Source organism: Adiantum capillus-veneris, chromosome 17 (assembly GCF_014529385.1).
Source record: "Adiantum capillus-veneris isolate H3 chromosome 17, ASM1452938v2, whole genome shotgun sequence".
NCBI lineage: Eukaryota > Viridiplantae > Streptophyta > Polypodiopsida > Polypodiales > Pteridaceae > Adiantum > Adiantum capillus-veneris.
Window position 1 is genome coordinate 90,996,020 of NC_140947.1, and position 16,782 is coordinate 91,012,801.

The 16,782-nt window shown below is 42.1% G+C and overlaps 1 protein-coding gene and 1 pseudogene across 1 annotated transcript; one reads left to right on the plus strand and one right to left on the minus strand.

The window, feature by feature from the left end:
• Positions 1 to 649: 649 nt before the first annotated feature.
• Positions 650 to 1,992, minus strand: LOC147437692 (uncharacterized; annotated as a pseudogene).
• On the plus strand, positions 1,908 to 3,268 carry LOC147437693 (uncharacterized). Its single transcript, XM_086487191.1, has 2 exons — positions 1,908 to 2,276; positions 2,790 to 3,268. Exons 1-2 carry the CDS (start codon positions 2,121 to 2,123, stop codon positions 2,901 to 2,903), a joined length of 270 nt encoding a protein of 89 aa, XP_086343317.1. The 5' UTR covers positions 1,908 to 2,120; the 3' UTR covers positions 2,904 to 3,268.
• The last annotated feature ends 13,514 nt before the right edge of the window (positions 3,269 to 16,782 follow it).

Genomic DNA, 16,782 nt, shown 5'->3' on the forward strand with positions numbered 1-16,782 from the left:
TGTATAAATAAAAAAACTCTAAATTTAGAACAACTATCTTATCTTATATATCTTTATTAAAAAGATCGGCTGGAGCTCCACATGGCTACAAATCCTTGCAAACCATGAGCTCCGCATCCCTTCTCAGCTATGTGGAAGCTGCCAGTAGCGGTACTGGCCATTGCCATAGCTGCTTCTTACAAGGCAATCGACCCGAAGATGGTGGTCTAGACGATCGCCACCTCCTCCCATTCTCTCTCTCTCTCTCTCTCTCTCTCTCTCTCTCTCTCTCTCTCTCTCTCTCCTCGAGCTGTGGGGTCTCGCTACTGCTACCAGCGTGAGCGGATTCTCACTTAATCTCTCTCTCTCTCTCCCCTCGAGCTGGGGGGTCTCGCTACTGCTACCAACGTGAGCGGATTCTCACTTAATCAGTCTCTCTCTCTCTCTCTCCTCGAGCTGGGGGGTCTCGCTACTGCTACCAACGTGAGCGGATTCTCACTTAATGAGTCTCTCTCTCTCTCTCTCTCTCTCTCAGCTATGGGATTCTCGTTGCTAGCGTGAGCACTCTCTCTCCTTGACTAAAGGGGATTCTTTCTGAACCAGTGTGATTAACTCTCCCCAGTGGTGGCAACCCATAACAGCTATAGATTATAGACCTCTCTCTCTCTCGCTACAGTGTGAGGAGAATTTGAAAAAACACCCTCACTCCAGATGATCCCATTGTAGAGAGGAGATGGTACAAAGGAGGAGGTGGAGATGATGCCTTGAAGCTCCCTCTACCTTTGGCATGAGCTCCTTTGAAGCTAAAAGGTTCAAGCAAGGGTGCCCCCTAGACCCTCTTCTATTTGCTATTGGGTTGCATCCTCTAATTACGATGGCCGATCTCGATGATGCTGGAGGGAATGGCGAGCTTGGCATGTGCACACCCAGTCCTAACAACGACGACCACTCAAACATTAGACTCAATGTTGTCCCTTCTACCCTCCGGTTGGCAGCTTGAGGAAGTGACCATCTTGAAGTCCTTGAAAGTGCATGCATTTCTAGCCCCATTGGTGATGATGACAGCTTGGGAGCCTAGCTTAGTTGCCACCCCGCACATGTGGTGTATGGGCTCAACTTTGCTTCCAGCGGTGGTGGCGAAGACGATGGAGGGGATGTCAACTATGTGGACCCTGATGTGAAGTTTATGATCAACACATCGCTTGGCATGCGTTACGCAGGCTCAAGTTTAGCTTGGCTGTGGCCCCAAAGCCATCCGCTAGCTCCATAACCTCCTTTGTTTCTTCCTCGATTGGAATGAGCAAGTGCGGAGGGCTTGGTTGGTATAGTCGGAGCCCCTCCCCACCTCAATCGATGTGGATGTAGGGTAGCCCGAACAAACCGACCTGTGAGGCTTCGTGCACAAACTTTGCACTTGAGCGATGTAGCTATTTGGTTGTTTTAATCTCTGTAGCACTCTTGATGCAATCGGCAGAAGAAGACTTTGTCGAGGTGCTTTTTTTCCAGTAGAAAATGTGTAGCACTCTGAATGCAATCAGCAGTAGAAATACTTTGACTGCACCAACGACAGTGTTGGACCTCAACGTAGACGTTTCATTTTGTATTAGTCTGTGTGTATTGTGAGGTGTAGCCTATATTTGATTTCTTTCTGCTGCCGGAGACTGAGTTAGTCTCATTCGTATGTGTGATGGGCGTTGGGTGGTGCAAGCGTGGCCATCCCCCGTGGCTCTCCCTGCGGCGTGTATGGATTAATAAGAAGAATTGAAGGCCCACATAGGTAACGGAGACCATTTTTTGCGCTGTTGAGCCTCCCATTTTTACTGTTTCAGCACTACTTACCCAATACCTAGTCAACTTTAGGGATGTTGGTCGTGGAAGGCACACCTACGACACGGTCATTGAGAGGTTGAGAGAGAGAGAGAGGACTCAGGCAGCCTGCGAGAGAGAGAGAGAGACACTTGAATACACACACCTTAGGCCTACACCAACCCCCATCTCATTTAACAACTGCATGTTCAAGTTCTGTATCCGTCTCTCATCAGGGTTTACGCAGTCTCTCTCTCTCTCTCTCTCTCTCTCTCTCTCTCTCTCTCGTCCCTTCCTTTTCTCTCAGGGTTTTCGTCCAGAGCTCCACCCCCGCAATGTGCCCCATGCGTTTTATCCTCGTCTTCTTCTCCCTCGTCGTCGCTGGCTACCTCGCTTTCAAGGCGTCCTGGTTCAGCGGCACCGCCGATCTTACCTCTACACAGCAGAGCGATGGTGTAGACGTCAAAGCGACAGATGGTGCCTTCAAAAGGGTGAGAGAGAGAGAGAGAGAGAGAGAGAGAGAGAGAGAGAGAGAGCTGTTTGTCCGATTTTCTCTCAAATTCACTCGCGTGCACACATTCACATGCATACACACGCACATGGAGCATACAGGCAGTTAGGGCTTCTTTCTATGGCCTTGCAAGATGTGCGTAAGAATGATGCCAGTAGTAGCGTGCAATTGCAAGAGGCATATGTATATACGTATGCAATGCTCTTTGGTACAAGAACTGCAGCCTTGCCTCTCAAATGATCCATGTATTTCACATTCCATTGACATCTGCCTGAGGCAAAATTGGTCCAAGCTCGTTATGCAGTCTGCAATAATGTCAAGCTATGGTGGTTCCTATGCGATCCTGGAGTGCAAGATACCTAGGTGACTAGATCTCTTACAGTTCTTGATGTGTATTTAGAGCATGTGGCTTGACAGAGAGAGTGCTGGTATGGATATTTTACAGAGGCATAGATGAAAGAGATCATATTGACAGAAGTTTCCATTCCTGCAGGGCTACGCCAAACTCATCTCTGGCTTGTGGACATTGGTGGATATGGCAACTGGCAGATACTTGTGGCGGACTGTAGCATCACAGAAAAATGAAGCCCATGCAACAACCTCCTGAATTGCATTCAAGGAATGTTTCTCAATTGGGCAAAGCATACTGTCAAGCTTCTGCTTCAAAGTTGGCATGCGAGTTTGATACGTGTAAACTATAACCGTCTCTTGTGTACTTTATTTTTAGTTCACCCCCATGGAATAAGAATCTATACTCTAAGCAGATTTAGAACAGTTTGTCATGAAGACCTTCTCTGCCTTGCTTCCCGCTAAGCTAAAAAAGCCCTGCAAATTTGGGATACAGGTTGGAATTTTGACACGTGATATGGTTTACACCATGATATGGTTGAGACCATGATTTCTGTTTTGCAGAACAACAAATATAAAAGCCTCGTATCATCAATTGACTGTAAATATGTTTTGTTCTTGCGACGTGAACTCTCAGTCTATTTTTGTTTGAGTGCTGCTCTTCAAGTTGTTAGAGAGGGCCTTTTCTTGTTCAGAAAGAACTGTGGAGAGGCGTCTTTGTTGTGATGGAGCTTCGGCTGTTGGAGAGTAACTTATGAAATGGCATAAATCTCTTCCTTTAAGTTTTGGGTCAGAGGGTAGTGTCATTGTAAGACCTGCTATACATTAGGGATTGTATGGTACCTCTATCGGTCAATATGAGCAACTTCAGAGTCCGTCTCTGATGTCATGCCCAACTGTCTTGAAATAAGCTTGAGATCTAATCGCTGCTGGTCTTTTCGAGAATGTTTTGCCTTGTGAACACGTAGTTAGAGAAACCATATCCCTCACCTTGTCAACACATTTTTCTTAGAGCATAATTTTAGTGACTTTTACTGTTATTTTGTTGAGAGGTGCCTGTAATCAAATGTATTGCCTGTAAATGAAAATCTTCATATGAATCTCCCAAGTGAACCGGCTGTCAGGCGTTAAGAGACCATGGCTTGGTGTTGCAGACTAAAAGTTTCTCAAAAGTTGAGTATTAGGAAAGTCTACAACAGAGAAAGTTTGAGTGCTAATCCATGCTGGGGAGACTGGAAAATCACTTAGTTGAAGGTGAAGTTGTAGGGTGATCTCCTTCCACGGTGTGGTCTCTTAGCGAAACAAGCCTTAGAGAAGTGTAACTGTACTGATTGTGGTATTGTCACAAAACTTAAGGCTAAGTTACAACTAAGTATGTCATGCATATTTAAAAAACTGGTATGGCTTTCTCCCTCATTGACCCCACCTGACAGTGAGGGTGTCAAATAGTCATGAGGCATAGCACCTGAGAGAGCTTACAGCTTCTGAAATAACCTAGGCTGACTCCAAAGAGCGAAATAATATAGGTCTAATCCAAAGAGCAGTATCAGATTGTTTCATTAATGTCAAAGTGCTTGTATTATTGATGTCTAAATGGAGGTTTGTGTTAGGCTTCATTGTGGGCTGAGTCTGCCTATAACTTCCGGAGTCGCCATAGAAACTCAGTGCATTGAGCCTTTGTGTTCATGTACGCTCGAGTGTGCATGTGCCGTGTGTTGCGTTGGGAGTATATGTTAGTACCTAGTTCTACACCCTCTATCAGGCACTAATGACGTTAGTGGGGATTTTGTAGTATTTAGTCATTACTATGCACGATGAAGTTGATAGTTAAATTGCTTTATGCATGACTACCATCAGTCTATTGGTGCACTTTACTGGATTTGGGTTATTCCTGGTTCATCTAGGTGTTGTGCACGTAAGCGTTGTAGCTCTCTTGATTGCCATGATATAGCCCTCTTGTAAGGAAGGGAGATAGATGAGTGCAAAGTTTTTGTATAAAAATGTGAGATTCAAGCAATTTGACCCCTCCCCCTCCTCCCCCACCCCCCACAAAAAAAAACACACATGCATGCATGCGTGTGTGCACACACGTGCACATTTGCCCTCTCTCTTGGGCTTCATAAATTTTTAAGGGGACTTCCCACCTTGCCACTTTCACAAGTAATTCCACTATGCAAGACATTCATTCAATTCTCCTCTCTCAGACTCATGTTGCTAGTGTTGGAACAAAGGGCTATGAGAAATCCTCTCGTCAAACAAATTTTCAATGACATTGCTCTAGAGCATGGCTATTGTAGGACTAGAGGATAAGTGTCATAATAACTAATACCTAATTCTCCAAATTGTTTTCTCATGTTAAACTGATCATTTAATATGTGGTACTTTGATCATTTAATATGTGGAAGTACTAGGGGAGAAAAAGCTAGATTATTGGTAAGGCTAGCAGATTGGTCACAATAGGGATCCAAAGGAGGGAAAATAGGGATCCAAAGGGGGACCATCTGCAGAAGAGCAATGTGCAAGCAATGGGTTTCGAAGACCTAAGGTTCAGCCCAGTATGTTGTCCCAATCTTGGGAAGCAGGTCAAATTACTAGGAATCTCGTCAGATTCTCCATTTCGGCTTTGGGTCAAAAATGCTAGCCAGGGAGGTGGTGACACTTGCGTCGTAGAGAGAGAGGGAGAGAGAGAGAAGAAACGTTAGGGGTTTGTGCTGGCGCGTGACAGCGACCACGCGGCGTGTGTCAGGTCGAGGGGCAGAGAGAGAAGATATTTTCGTTGCATGGTGAGTAGGAGGCGCTGTTTCTGGCAGAGGCAGGCAACTGAGTGTGTAGTTGCTCGTTGTTCGGCTAGATGATGCCATGCTTGCGAGCCCCACGGGAGAGAGAACACCGCGTCGGCGGTGAGCTGGGGTGGAGAGCTGGCAGAGCCAAGAAAGTGGGTGTGTTGTTGGGCAAGACCATGGGATGCTTGCGAGGGCAGGCGACAGAGAGTGAGCTGCGCTGTCACAGGGCTGCGCTGAATGCAGACTAAATAGAAAGCCTGCCAAGCGATGGTGCGGAGCGTTTTGACTGCGAGGGTGTCTCGCAGTCATGGTAGGCTCGGGTGGAGAGCAGCAAGCAGGGCAGCGCGTGGGAAGCAGAGCAAGCTCTAGTTTTGCTCTTGCCGGTAATCTCGCGGCAGAATCTTAGCAACAAACTAATTAATGAAAAGTGATAAAGACCCAGTATATGGCCTTTGAGAATGCTAAAGTTCCATAATTCAAAGGTTAAGTCCAATGGTCAATGCTTAGAAAAATTGGATGCTTTGTAGTGTGCAAAAAGTCTTCAAAGACTCTTAAATAGGAGGGGGCGAACCTTGTAAGTAGGGGATGAGAGAAACACACACACACACACACACACACACACACTCTCTCTCTCTCTCTCTCTCTCTCTCTCTCTCTCTCTCTCATGCTAGCCCCTTTACACAAAGGACATAATCGACACATGTCAGCTCTCCAACCCAATTGCCCACAAGGTGCATTCAAATCCTATTGGATGGCCATAGAGGTGGACCAATGAGAATTAGGCTAGAGTAAATCTAGTTTTGTTCATTTAAAAACACCTAATAAAAGAACCAATAAGAATTAAGCTCTCTAGAAGACTATTGGACAGTCTCCCAAGGGGTCTAATGAGCATTCAGCAACCCAATGGCTTGCTTACTTCCTATTGGCCAAAAGACAAAGGGGTCTAATGAGAGTTTAATTGCATTATTTAATTACCTAAAGCTCTCAAAAAGGGGAAATGGGGACACATGTCACAAGCCTATCACTTATGCTTCTCAATTATGATTGGCTAAGCTTTGCAGGGTCCAATTGGGTGCCAATAAGAGTAAATTGCAAGAGGGGTCGACCAAGAGAGAGAGGAGGCTGATTTTGGCAAGGCATTATCTCACACAATCTCATGTGTGAAGCAAGCTCTCTCTCTCTCTCTCTCTCTCTCTTTCTCTCTCTCTCCTTCTCAAGCTTTAATGAAAAGCTCATAATCTACTCCAAGCTTGTGAGAAGGGAGGCCTACACCAACAACTCTTGGCTTTGTGATGCAAATCCAACCAAGAGCCAAGCTTCAATGCATGCTCATCTTCTCTACCATGCTAGTTACTAAGCTATGCTAAGCTATTATGAGTGATTATGTGAGGAGATATACTTACTTTCTCGTAAGACTACTCCTTGTTCCTCTCAATCTACTCTCATACCCCGCTAGCTCTCATCATCTTCGAAGGTGTATGAGGTCTTGGGTCTAAGACCGTGAGGGAATTGATGTTGTGTTTTATAAGTATGTGCATGGTTTTTGAAGCTTCCATCTTCACTGCACTAGTAAGATATTGAAGGAACACAAAGTATTGTATTGTAAAATGTCTCCCTTGAAGGGGGAAACCTATAATACAAAGCCTTTTGGAGGGGGGAGGGGGACCGGCTCCATGTAAATCCGGTCCTCCATTGTTGTCAATAGCTTAATTTCTCTCTTTTGAAGTATTTTTCATGCCTATCTAACTAGGTGTTATGCTTTTTGTTGCTCTCTCCATCCAAGCACTCTTACTATGCTCATTAGGAATCTGTTCTAATGTCACTATGTCTATGCTATTTTCCTCTACACACAAGTTACTAGGCCATTGAATGTTACATTGGTATCAAAGCACAAGGTTTCTATTTTCTTGCTCAAGAAGGGAGGTCCTCAAGCTAGCTATAAATGGTTGGTATTATTAATTGCAATTGAGTAAGTAGAATAGGGTTTTTTCAGCCTTGCAGTGCGCCTGCCTTCGTGCAGATAAGGGGGCATCAACGTCGAGAGATATGGTCTTAATAGTGGAGTCCTAGGGGGTTGGCTATGGCTTAACTACTATTGAGCTATTAGAAACTTGACAGGAGCCGGTACTGTTTTGGTGTTGAAAGACCCTCTCTTCTATTCCTTGCAATTAATGATATTCGAGCCACAGGTACAATAGCTTGAGTACTTTTCTAAAGGGGTAAAGAGGAGCAGCAACTAGGGCTTGAAGTGCCAAAGTACACCTAAAAATATTACTCCTAAAATTTTTTAGAATTGCTGACAATAGTAAAGAGAGCGAATTAATGTTGATAGATTTGATTTTGCTAATGAGCAGGCTACTAATGATGCCCCTATGCTTGTTAACTACCTTGTTTCTAGGCTTTAGCAAGCCATGGGCAACCCATCCCTCCAAAGTGATAAGTGCAATGGCAGCTTCGCGCTCATGGGATTCTCCAAGCTCCGCACCATGACGAGAGAGTACCTAGGAAGACTCCTTGCAAGACTTCCAAAAGAGGCGTCTCTCCGATTCGGGAAGAATAAGAGGATCCGTACGAAGGGCTCAAAAAATTACTACTTGAAGATGCATCTCCTTCCCAAAGGAGAACTCAAGAGCCCCCACCAAAAGAACAAGAAAGAAGTGAGTCTCCTGCAACCTCGGCGGAGATGTCTCCACGAATACGGCCGGCAAAACGCTCTCCATCACCTCCTAAACGGAAAAGACCATCGCACACTTCTCCACACCATAATTCAAAGAGGGATGATAGAAAACAAGAGAAGAAAAAGACGAGAAAGAGGTCACCCTCTTGTCCATCTTCTTCATCCTCTTCCTCTTATGAAGAAAGTGATGGTGTAGACAAAGACGAACAAGGCAAGAAAAAGGCGAGAAAGAGGTCACCCTCTTCTCCATCTTCCTCAAATTCTTCATCTTCTAAAGAAAGCGATGGTATAACTTTTGAACCATCAAAAAGAAGAGGCCATAGGAAATCCTATGCCACGTGGAAGAGATCGTCCAAGCTCAAGAAGTTCAAAGAGGGAGGAAAGAACATCTCTTCCTTACCTACGATGGCACCTTTGGTGCTATGGACAAAGTCTTGGCCTTAAACCAACAATTTGATCCGGTGTTTGGAGATGAGGGCTTCATGGAGTCGAGATGGGAGATGTCCTACCCGTCGATGGTGCTTTCAAGAGGCAAGAAGCTTCAGTCACTCCCTTAATCGGGAAATTGAGGCTCCATATCCAAAGCTAGGTGGACAAAGAGGACTTCTTTATCTCCCCTCTCAAGCACGAGGATGTAATCCTAGGGGCACCATGGTTTGATTGCATGGATGCAATGTTAAATTCCTTGAAAGAAAAATCTACTTTAGGTTTAGGAAAAAAGATATGTACATAGATGCTAAGGAGTTGGGTAACACCATACCCATTGTACATACGCAAGCTTTCAATAAATCAATAAGAGCTCTATTTCCGTGCACATGATTTTTGTTAAATATTCTCAAAATGAACCTTTTGCTTTAGCAAAAGAAAATATAAATCATCACAAGGAATTAGAGTTATCTAATTTTCTCAAGGGATTTCAAGATGTTTTTATTGACGACATCCCTTGTGAACTACCTCCTAAACGAGGCAATGACGACCATGCAATTGAACTTCTTCCAAGAAGTTCACCGCCTAATAAACCTCCTTATAGAGTTTCCCAAGCTTAACAAGAGGAGATTATGCGGCAAGTGCATGAGTTAGTTGAGGAGGGCATGGTTAGGCCTAGCTCATCTCCATTTTGTTCACCCTTGCTATTAATGCAAAAGAAAGACGACACATATCGTATGTGTGTCGACAATAGAGCACTAAATAGGATCATTATCAAAAATAGGTTTCCCATTCCACGGGTAGAAGGCCTATTTGATAAGCTACAAGGGTCAACCTACTTTAGTAGAATTGACCTAAAAAGTGGCTACCATCAAATAAGGATAGTTGATCAAGACATTGTAAAGACCGCATTTCGCACTACGTTTGGTCTTTACGAATACATTGTCATGCCTTTTGGTTTGACCAATGCACCAGCCACATTCAAACGCTTGATGGAGAAGCTATTCAGGCCTCATCGAACCTTTACTGGAGTATTCTTTGATGATATTATCATCTACTCTAGACGAACACAAGCAACATCTCCAGGTAATATTTCAAGTCTTACGAGAGAATAAACTTTATGTTAATCGAAAGAAAAGTGAGTTTTTCTTACAAAAGATTCTGTATTTAGGTCACATTATCTCTCAAGATGGCATCCAAATGGATGCATCAAATATAGAGGTACTAAAAGGATGACCTAATCCAAGGAATCTTCATGAATTAAGAAGCTTTTATAGGTATGCATGTGTTCATGCTATAGACACTTCATAGAAAAGTTCTCACTAATAGTAGGACCATTACATGCCCTAACAAAGAAAAGCGTTAGGTATACATGGTCTGCCAAGGAGAACAATGCTTTCGAAAAGCTTATCTCTCAACCTGTGCTTACATTGCCGGATCTCTCAAAGCCATTTGAGGTCCAATGTGATGCTTGTGGTGATTGCCTTGGAGCTGTTTTGCTCCAAGAAGGGCACGCCATAGCCTATGAAAGTTGAAGGCTCGACCATGTTGAGCAAGCTCTAGGCATATATGAAAAAAAACTCTTTGCAGTTCTACATGCCTTAAACTCGTGGAAGCACTATTTATTGGGGACTCCTTTCATTTTGCAGACGGATCATCAAAGCCCTAAGTACTTCATGACGCAGACCAAGCTCTCCGACAAAAAAATGAGGTGGGAAAATTTCCTTTTGCAATTTCATTTTCATATTGCTCACATTGCTGGCAAGCATAATCAAGTAGCCGATACACCCTCAAGACGGCCGAGAGTGAATGCGGTTTCCATAGCAACTCACAATGATCTATCTTCTATGATAGATGAGTATGCTATTGATCCCGATTTTAGAGATGTGATTTCAACCCTTGCACTAGGCAAGAAAGAGGAACCATTTACCTTACAAGATGGTTATCTTCTCTATGGCAATAGACTATGCGTTACTAACTCACTACGTGAGAAAGTAATGTATGAATCTCATGCTCCTCCTTATGAGGGACATAGAGGGATTCAGTCTATCCTAAAAGGGGTTGAAACATATTTCTATTGGCCTACCATGAAAGCAAACATACAAGAGTATGTTTCTAAATGTGTGGTATGCCAAAAGACGAAGTTTGATAGAGGAAAGCAATTTGGATTGCTTCAACCTTTGCCAATCCCTAATTCACAATGGAAGAGCGTATCCATGGATTTTATCTTTGGATTACCTAAGTCTATCCATGGGAATACGGGAATATGGACGATAGTAGACAGGTTCAGTAAACAAGCTCATTTTATACATGCAAAAAAGAATATCAAAGCCTATCAAATGGCAACCCTCTTCATATCTAAAATCTTCAAATACCATGGCTTGTCGATGGCCATAGTGTCGGATAGAGATCCTAGAATGACCAGTAATTTTTGGAAGGGTCTCTTTGAGAATTTAGTGACAAGGCTAAACTTCTCTTCGGCCTATCACCCCCAAATGGATGGCCAAAGTAAAATAGGTAACCTAACAATTCTTGATCTACTAAAAGCCTATGTAATGGAAGTAGATCAAAGGTCCCAATGGGAGAAGTACTTACCCTTAGTGGAGTATGTCTACAATAATACTGTACATACCTTCATGGGAAAAGCACCTTTCGAGGTAATTGAGGGAAGATTAAAAAGTCTCCTGCTACTTAAGGTACATGGGAAGATCTTCTCTGTAGATGAGTATAGCCGAGACCTACAAGAATCTTTCCAAAAGATTATGGATGCTATCTCTATCTCACAGCAAAAGCAAAAGGCTGCTGCTGATAAGCACAAAAGAGCCCAAGCCTTTAAATAAAATGATTGGGTCTTGCTAAAATTTCCCAAATCTCGATTAAGGCACACCACGAGCAAGAATCCTACGTGACACCAAAAGTACTATGCTAAGTTAGCAAAAAGGTACTATGGTCCCTTCCAGATTCTTCGACCAATCAATGAGATGTCCTATCAACTCAAGCTGCCCAGCCATTGGCTCATACACAATGCTTTCCATGTGAGCCTACTAAAGCCTTACAAAGGAGAGCCACCTCAAGAACCAACTATTGAAGACCCACCGGAGATCGAGGACCAAGAAGAGGTGCTGCAGGCCGAGTCCATTCTCCAACATGAAGACAAGGTATTAAGAGGCGGTAAGACTATCCGACGGTATCTTATTAAGTTTAAGAATTATCCTTTTGAAGATGCTACATGGATACAAGGCATGCAATTAAAGGATAACCTAAACCTTGTCAATGCTTACATATGCAAATGTACAAATGTTTAAAATGAACAAAGTTTTTGTCTTATGAGACTCTCTTTTTCTTTATTGTGCACAAATGTTAAGTTGTATGCATGTTTAGAATCAAGTCAGTGTAGTGTAGACGACGTCTTCCAAACACCAAGTAGAGCTTGTCACTCTACTATGGAAGATTGATAGGACTAATGCGCAAACATGCTTGCGGCAGCCTTAGGCTCTCAAGCGCTAAATGGATTAGTTATCCATTCTGGAACGATGTCGTAGGGTAAGATAGGGATCCTCTACCCGCTAGAAAAATGACTAATGAATAGGCTTTATCTTCTCTACCCCATAGTCGAGGACGACTATGATTTCAAGAGAGAGGTAACGTCATAATAACTAATATCTAATTCTCCTAAATGATTTTCTCATGTTAAAGTGATCATTTAATATGGGGAAGTACCAGGGGAGAAAAAGCTAGATTATTGGTAAGGCTAGCAGACTGGTCATAGTAGGGATCCAAAAGATGGAAAATAGGGATCCAAAGAGGGACCATCTGCAGAAGAGCAATGTGCAAGCAATGGGCTTCAAAGACCTAAGGTTCAACCCATTAAGACTTCCAAAATGCTAAGGTTCCATAATTCAAAGGTTAAGTCCAATGGTCAATGCTTAGTAAAATTGGATGCTTTGTAGTGTGCAAAAAGTCTTCAAAGACTCCTAAAGAGGAGGGGGCGAGCCCTGTAAGTAGGGGATGAGAGGGAAACACACACACACACACACACACACACACACACACACACACACACACACACACACACACACACAAAAAGATGTCACGGGACAAAAGAAAGCTTAGCTAATGAGCTTTACAGCTACATCTCTATTATGCCGCCCATCACATGATCACACAAACAGCTATCACAGTAGAAGCAAGTATTTGGCCGCTCTGCCAAAGGCACGATACGAGTCGCCAAGGCTACCCCATACTCCCGAGTGTGGTGAGTACAGTTAAAATATCCTCGTAGCTGATGACCATAACTACGGTATAGGAAAATCTTCTGAGGAGGTAGAAATTGGGCTAGCAGATATAGCCGATCTGAAAAACCAGGCTTTATGGAATGCTCGATATAATAATACTTAGGCCCTAGACCCACTGCTTCAGTAAGCATCGCCAATCGGATATTATTTTTGAAATGTTCACGACCCCAAAGTGTCACTCTGGTCACTCGATCCTGATATGTCCACCACTTTGTTTGAGAAACAGAGGTTCCTAGCTGCAGGAATAGATGCTGTTCATAACGGAGTAATGTTGCTCGACGTATAGATTCATTTGACATAAAGAGATGTGCTGTTGCTATGAAAAGAACCTGGTCATGACAGTAGTCCATAATACACCAAGGATGCAAAATAGATGAAGAATGCCAAACTCGGGAATGATACTCTATACTTGGGGCTTTATATTTGACCAACCATCTCTATTAAAAACTTTTTTAGGAAAGTGTGCCTAATATGGTGGTGTCTCTCACATTTTAAAAGGTTTTTTTCACATTATGGTGCGGGTGGAAGCCTTGCAGAGGGCATGGATAGCATGTATAAAGACCTACTGTATACTCGAGACCTAATACAACTTACTAGATATGGGTCTAGAGACCTGGGTATGAATATGGGAATCATTGCTATTTAAATGTTACCTTGGGGTGATGAAGTCTGTCTGACCAGGCTTTACAAATAAATTGGTGAAAACCACTTACTTCTAAGGTCATGTTAGGATAGCAGATAAAAAATACCTACTTGGGTGTGTATACCCGACACCGTATTTAATCACGTCTAGTGAATAAAAACCGGGCTTTGTATGGGAATATATGCTATACCATTGTAGAGGTGGCTGTCCGACTTGGCTTCACATTTCTTGGTCTCAGTACAAATCCTTAAATTTCTGTAAGCGTGGATTATGGTCCTTCTTGCATTCTCTGCACGCCACCGCGCAGGGTTTTTTGGAAAGGCCGGTGATGATAGACTTCCCCGCCATGTTTTCTTGAGCAGTAGGGCTGATATTGTGGAATCTTACCTTCTAAACCTCTGGATTCTGCCTCCGGGCCTTAGGCTATGGTGGATACTGATGTACGTGCCTGGACTGACGTCCTCGATTGGGGGCTTAACCGGTCCAACTCAACTGTCGCGTCTGCTACAGAGGAGCATCAACTATTTAAACTTGACTTCTAAGGTGAGTTATCATACTCACATAGCTGCGTCTCTGTTATCATTTTCCTGCGTGTGTTATTTCAAAAACTTTACGTATTCATCTACTGGTGGCTGTGGCTCAAACATGCAGAAAAAATCGGAGAAAGCAAGTGTGGAGGCGTCATCGTCTCCTAATCTTCAGGTTAACATAAATTTTCTGTCTTGCTCTAAGGAATTTCTTTATACACTATGTAGCTTTGCTGAGACTGTTTTCTGGAAATTTCTTAAAAAAACTTGTTAAATTATCTCCGGATACTGAGCTTTCATGTGAATGGTGTATGAGGAGATATATACGATTGGCTTGTTATGTCATCAATGCAAGTTATGGTTTTGCTTTAACTAATGTGTATGGTCCGTGAAATCAGTGGATGGGGAAAGAAAAATCTGGTTTTTTATATCGTTTCTTGGGGGGTTTAGTCTGACACTGTCGGATATGGAATGAAATGACGTGAGCATGTCTAAAGGCATGTTTATAGAGCGGACTGCAGTGGAAAATGTAATGATAAGCTGGGTTTGATCAACTAGTTGATGTATGTCTCGCTGGTCTTTACATAGAGCCAGAGATTCACAAAGTTCTAAAAAATAAATAACCAAAAAATAGTGTGCTTATAATGTCAGAAACTTATGTCTGATATAAATACTAAGGAGTCGGAGTACAATTATTTACATGAGCTGACCTCAGACTGAGTAGACTCAGATTACAGGTATCGAATTTTGGAATGAAGAAACTTGGAATAAATTAAAGGATATTTTCTGATTTGCTGTTGGATACTGACCTTTTTCTTGTGTCAAGCTGAAATTATCTCTAGAGTCTGGCATGTGTTATCTGTTTGACTGATGGTGTTTGTTTTTATAAAATAAACAACCTGGCTCTGGAATTTGACTCTTACTGGTAAGAGAAGAAGCGTGGATGGCTCAAGTTAAACTAAGAATTATCTCCTAATCTTCAGGTTAACAAGATTTTTTTATTCTGATACAAAAAACCAGGTAGGTAGACGGCTTTTTCTTGCTCTGATGATTGTTCTTAAAAACAATTCATAGGGAGAAAAGTATATGGAATGGGGTTTTGCTTCAACTAAAGATGTGTTTTTGCTATGTAAAAGCACTGGGAGACTGGCTTCGAAACATGACTCTTCTTGGCATGAAGAATGCATTAAAATAAACCAGTATCTACTGAGTAATGTTTGATGGAAATAAAATTAAAAAAGAAGGGAGACTGTCTAACTGGTTTTTTTGTATGTCCTATATTTATTTTTTGGAAAAAAGCAGATTGCCAGGTGTATGTCTTATCCTTTGACTGCATAAAAATGAGGATAAAGGACATGAAGGGTATATAGTGTTGACTCGGGTAATATTGTTACTCAAAAGGGTAATGTACTCATGAATGGTGTATTGTAGATCTGAAAATAACAAGTCTTACGCTAAAAGAATGAGATATTTGTAAGTGGTTGGATTACTTTGGTGACTTTGTTGAGGTAATTTCGGAAAAAAGGACTTACCTGGAATTGAATCTGTTACTAAAATCTGGTGCCTATTTAAAAAAAAAACTACTTGAGAGGATTCAGAGGTCATTCGAAACTGTTTTTTCTGGAAATAGTGGCCAGGCATATTACTTTACAGTAGGGTATGATAGGTTTTGCATACCCGACTATAAGATTAAATGAGTTTATAAAAAAAAAACTCAACTTTGTTTTCTGGTAGCCTAGTGTACTGAAGCGGCTAAAAAGGTTATTCTGTGTAACGGCTTCGGGTATGGTGCCCTTGATGCTGACTTCACATGCCGGACTAAGGTTAAATAAAATGCAAGTTTTAACTGGTTTTTTTAGCATTGTCATAGAGGTAGGTTCTGATTAACCTATCACTTAGTTCAAAGAGGTAACAGATTTCTGATAGCAGAAGTTCGGTCGAACCTTGGCTTCTCAAATCCTTTTTAAATTCTTCTGCTGGCTTCTTTTTCTCATTTAAAGTATATAGGCACTTGGCCTTACCTAACATCTTACTAGTAAGTTTGATCTCGATACCACAAGGTAAAACATATAGTGACCTTAAGTGGATCCTGGCTGGTTAAATCTGATGTTTTTTATAGCAAAGGTTTTTTTCGGATTTAACTAAAAGGATACTCTGAATTTACAGATTACTTCAGTGTTACTACCCTAACTTTTGATAGTTGATAGGAAGGAATGCATGATATGATGTTGAGCATGGCATACAGTTCCCTCTAGCTGGGCATAACCTGAGATTGGTAAAAAAAAATTTCCGGACCGAGTCTAAGTTGGCTCACTATGACTAAGTGGTCCAACATATTGTAGTATACATTTGTTAGCTGGCATATGGCAGCAGTAGGAATGACATAACATAAAAATAAGGAACTTTGGGAATAATGTTATGATTTTTCTCGAAAGAAGGGGTATCTCCGCTAGGTAATAAGTGGTTAAAACTAAAAGTATTTTGGGGGATATCTCAGCCCGATTATAAAATAAGTCCCGAAGATGAGGCTCTATTACAAATGTTGTTGATAGACAAGGTAGTGGGTATTTTTTCAAATGGAATAATCTTGTTAAGGATGAAGTTCTGGAAATTTGTTTTACCACTTAAATTTTTTTAAGATTGGTAATATTACGATGTTTGAAAAAAATAAAACATAATTTATGGCTGTTCTATGGGGTTGGGTACCGTCTGTATCAGATTGGCTGAGAAGTCAAGGATCTTCGTTCTTACCATTTTATTTTTTTTTAAAAATCATATATTTAAAGT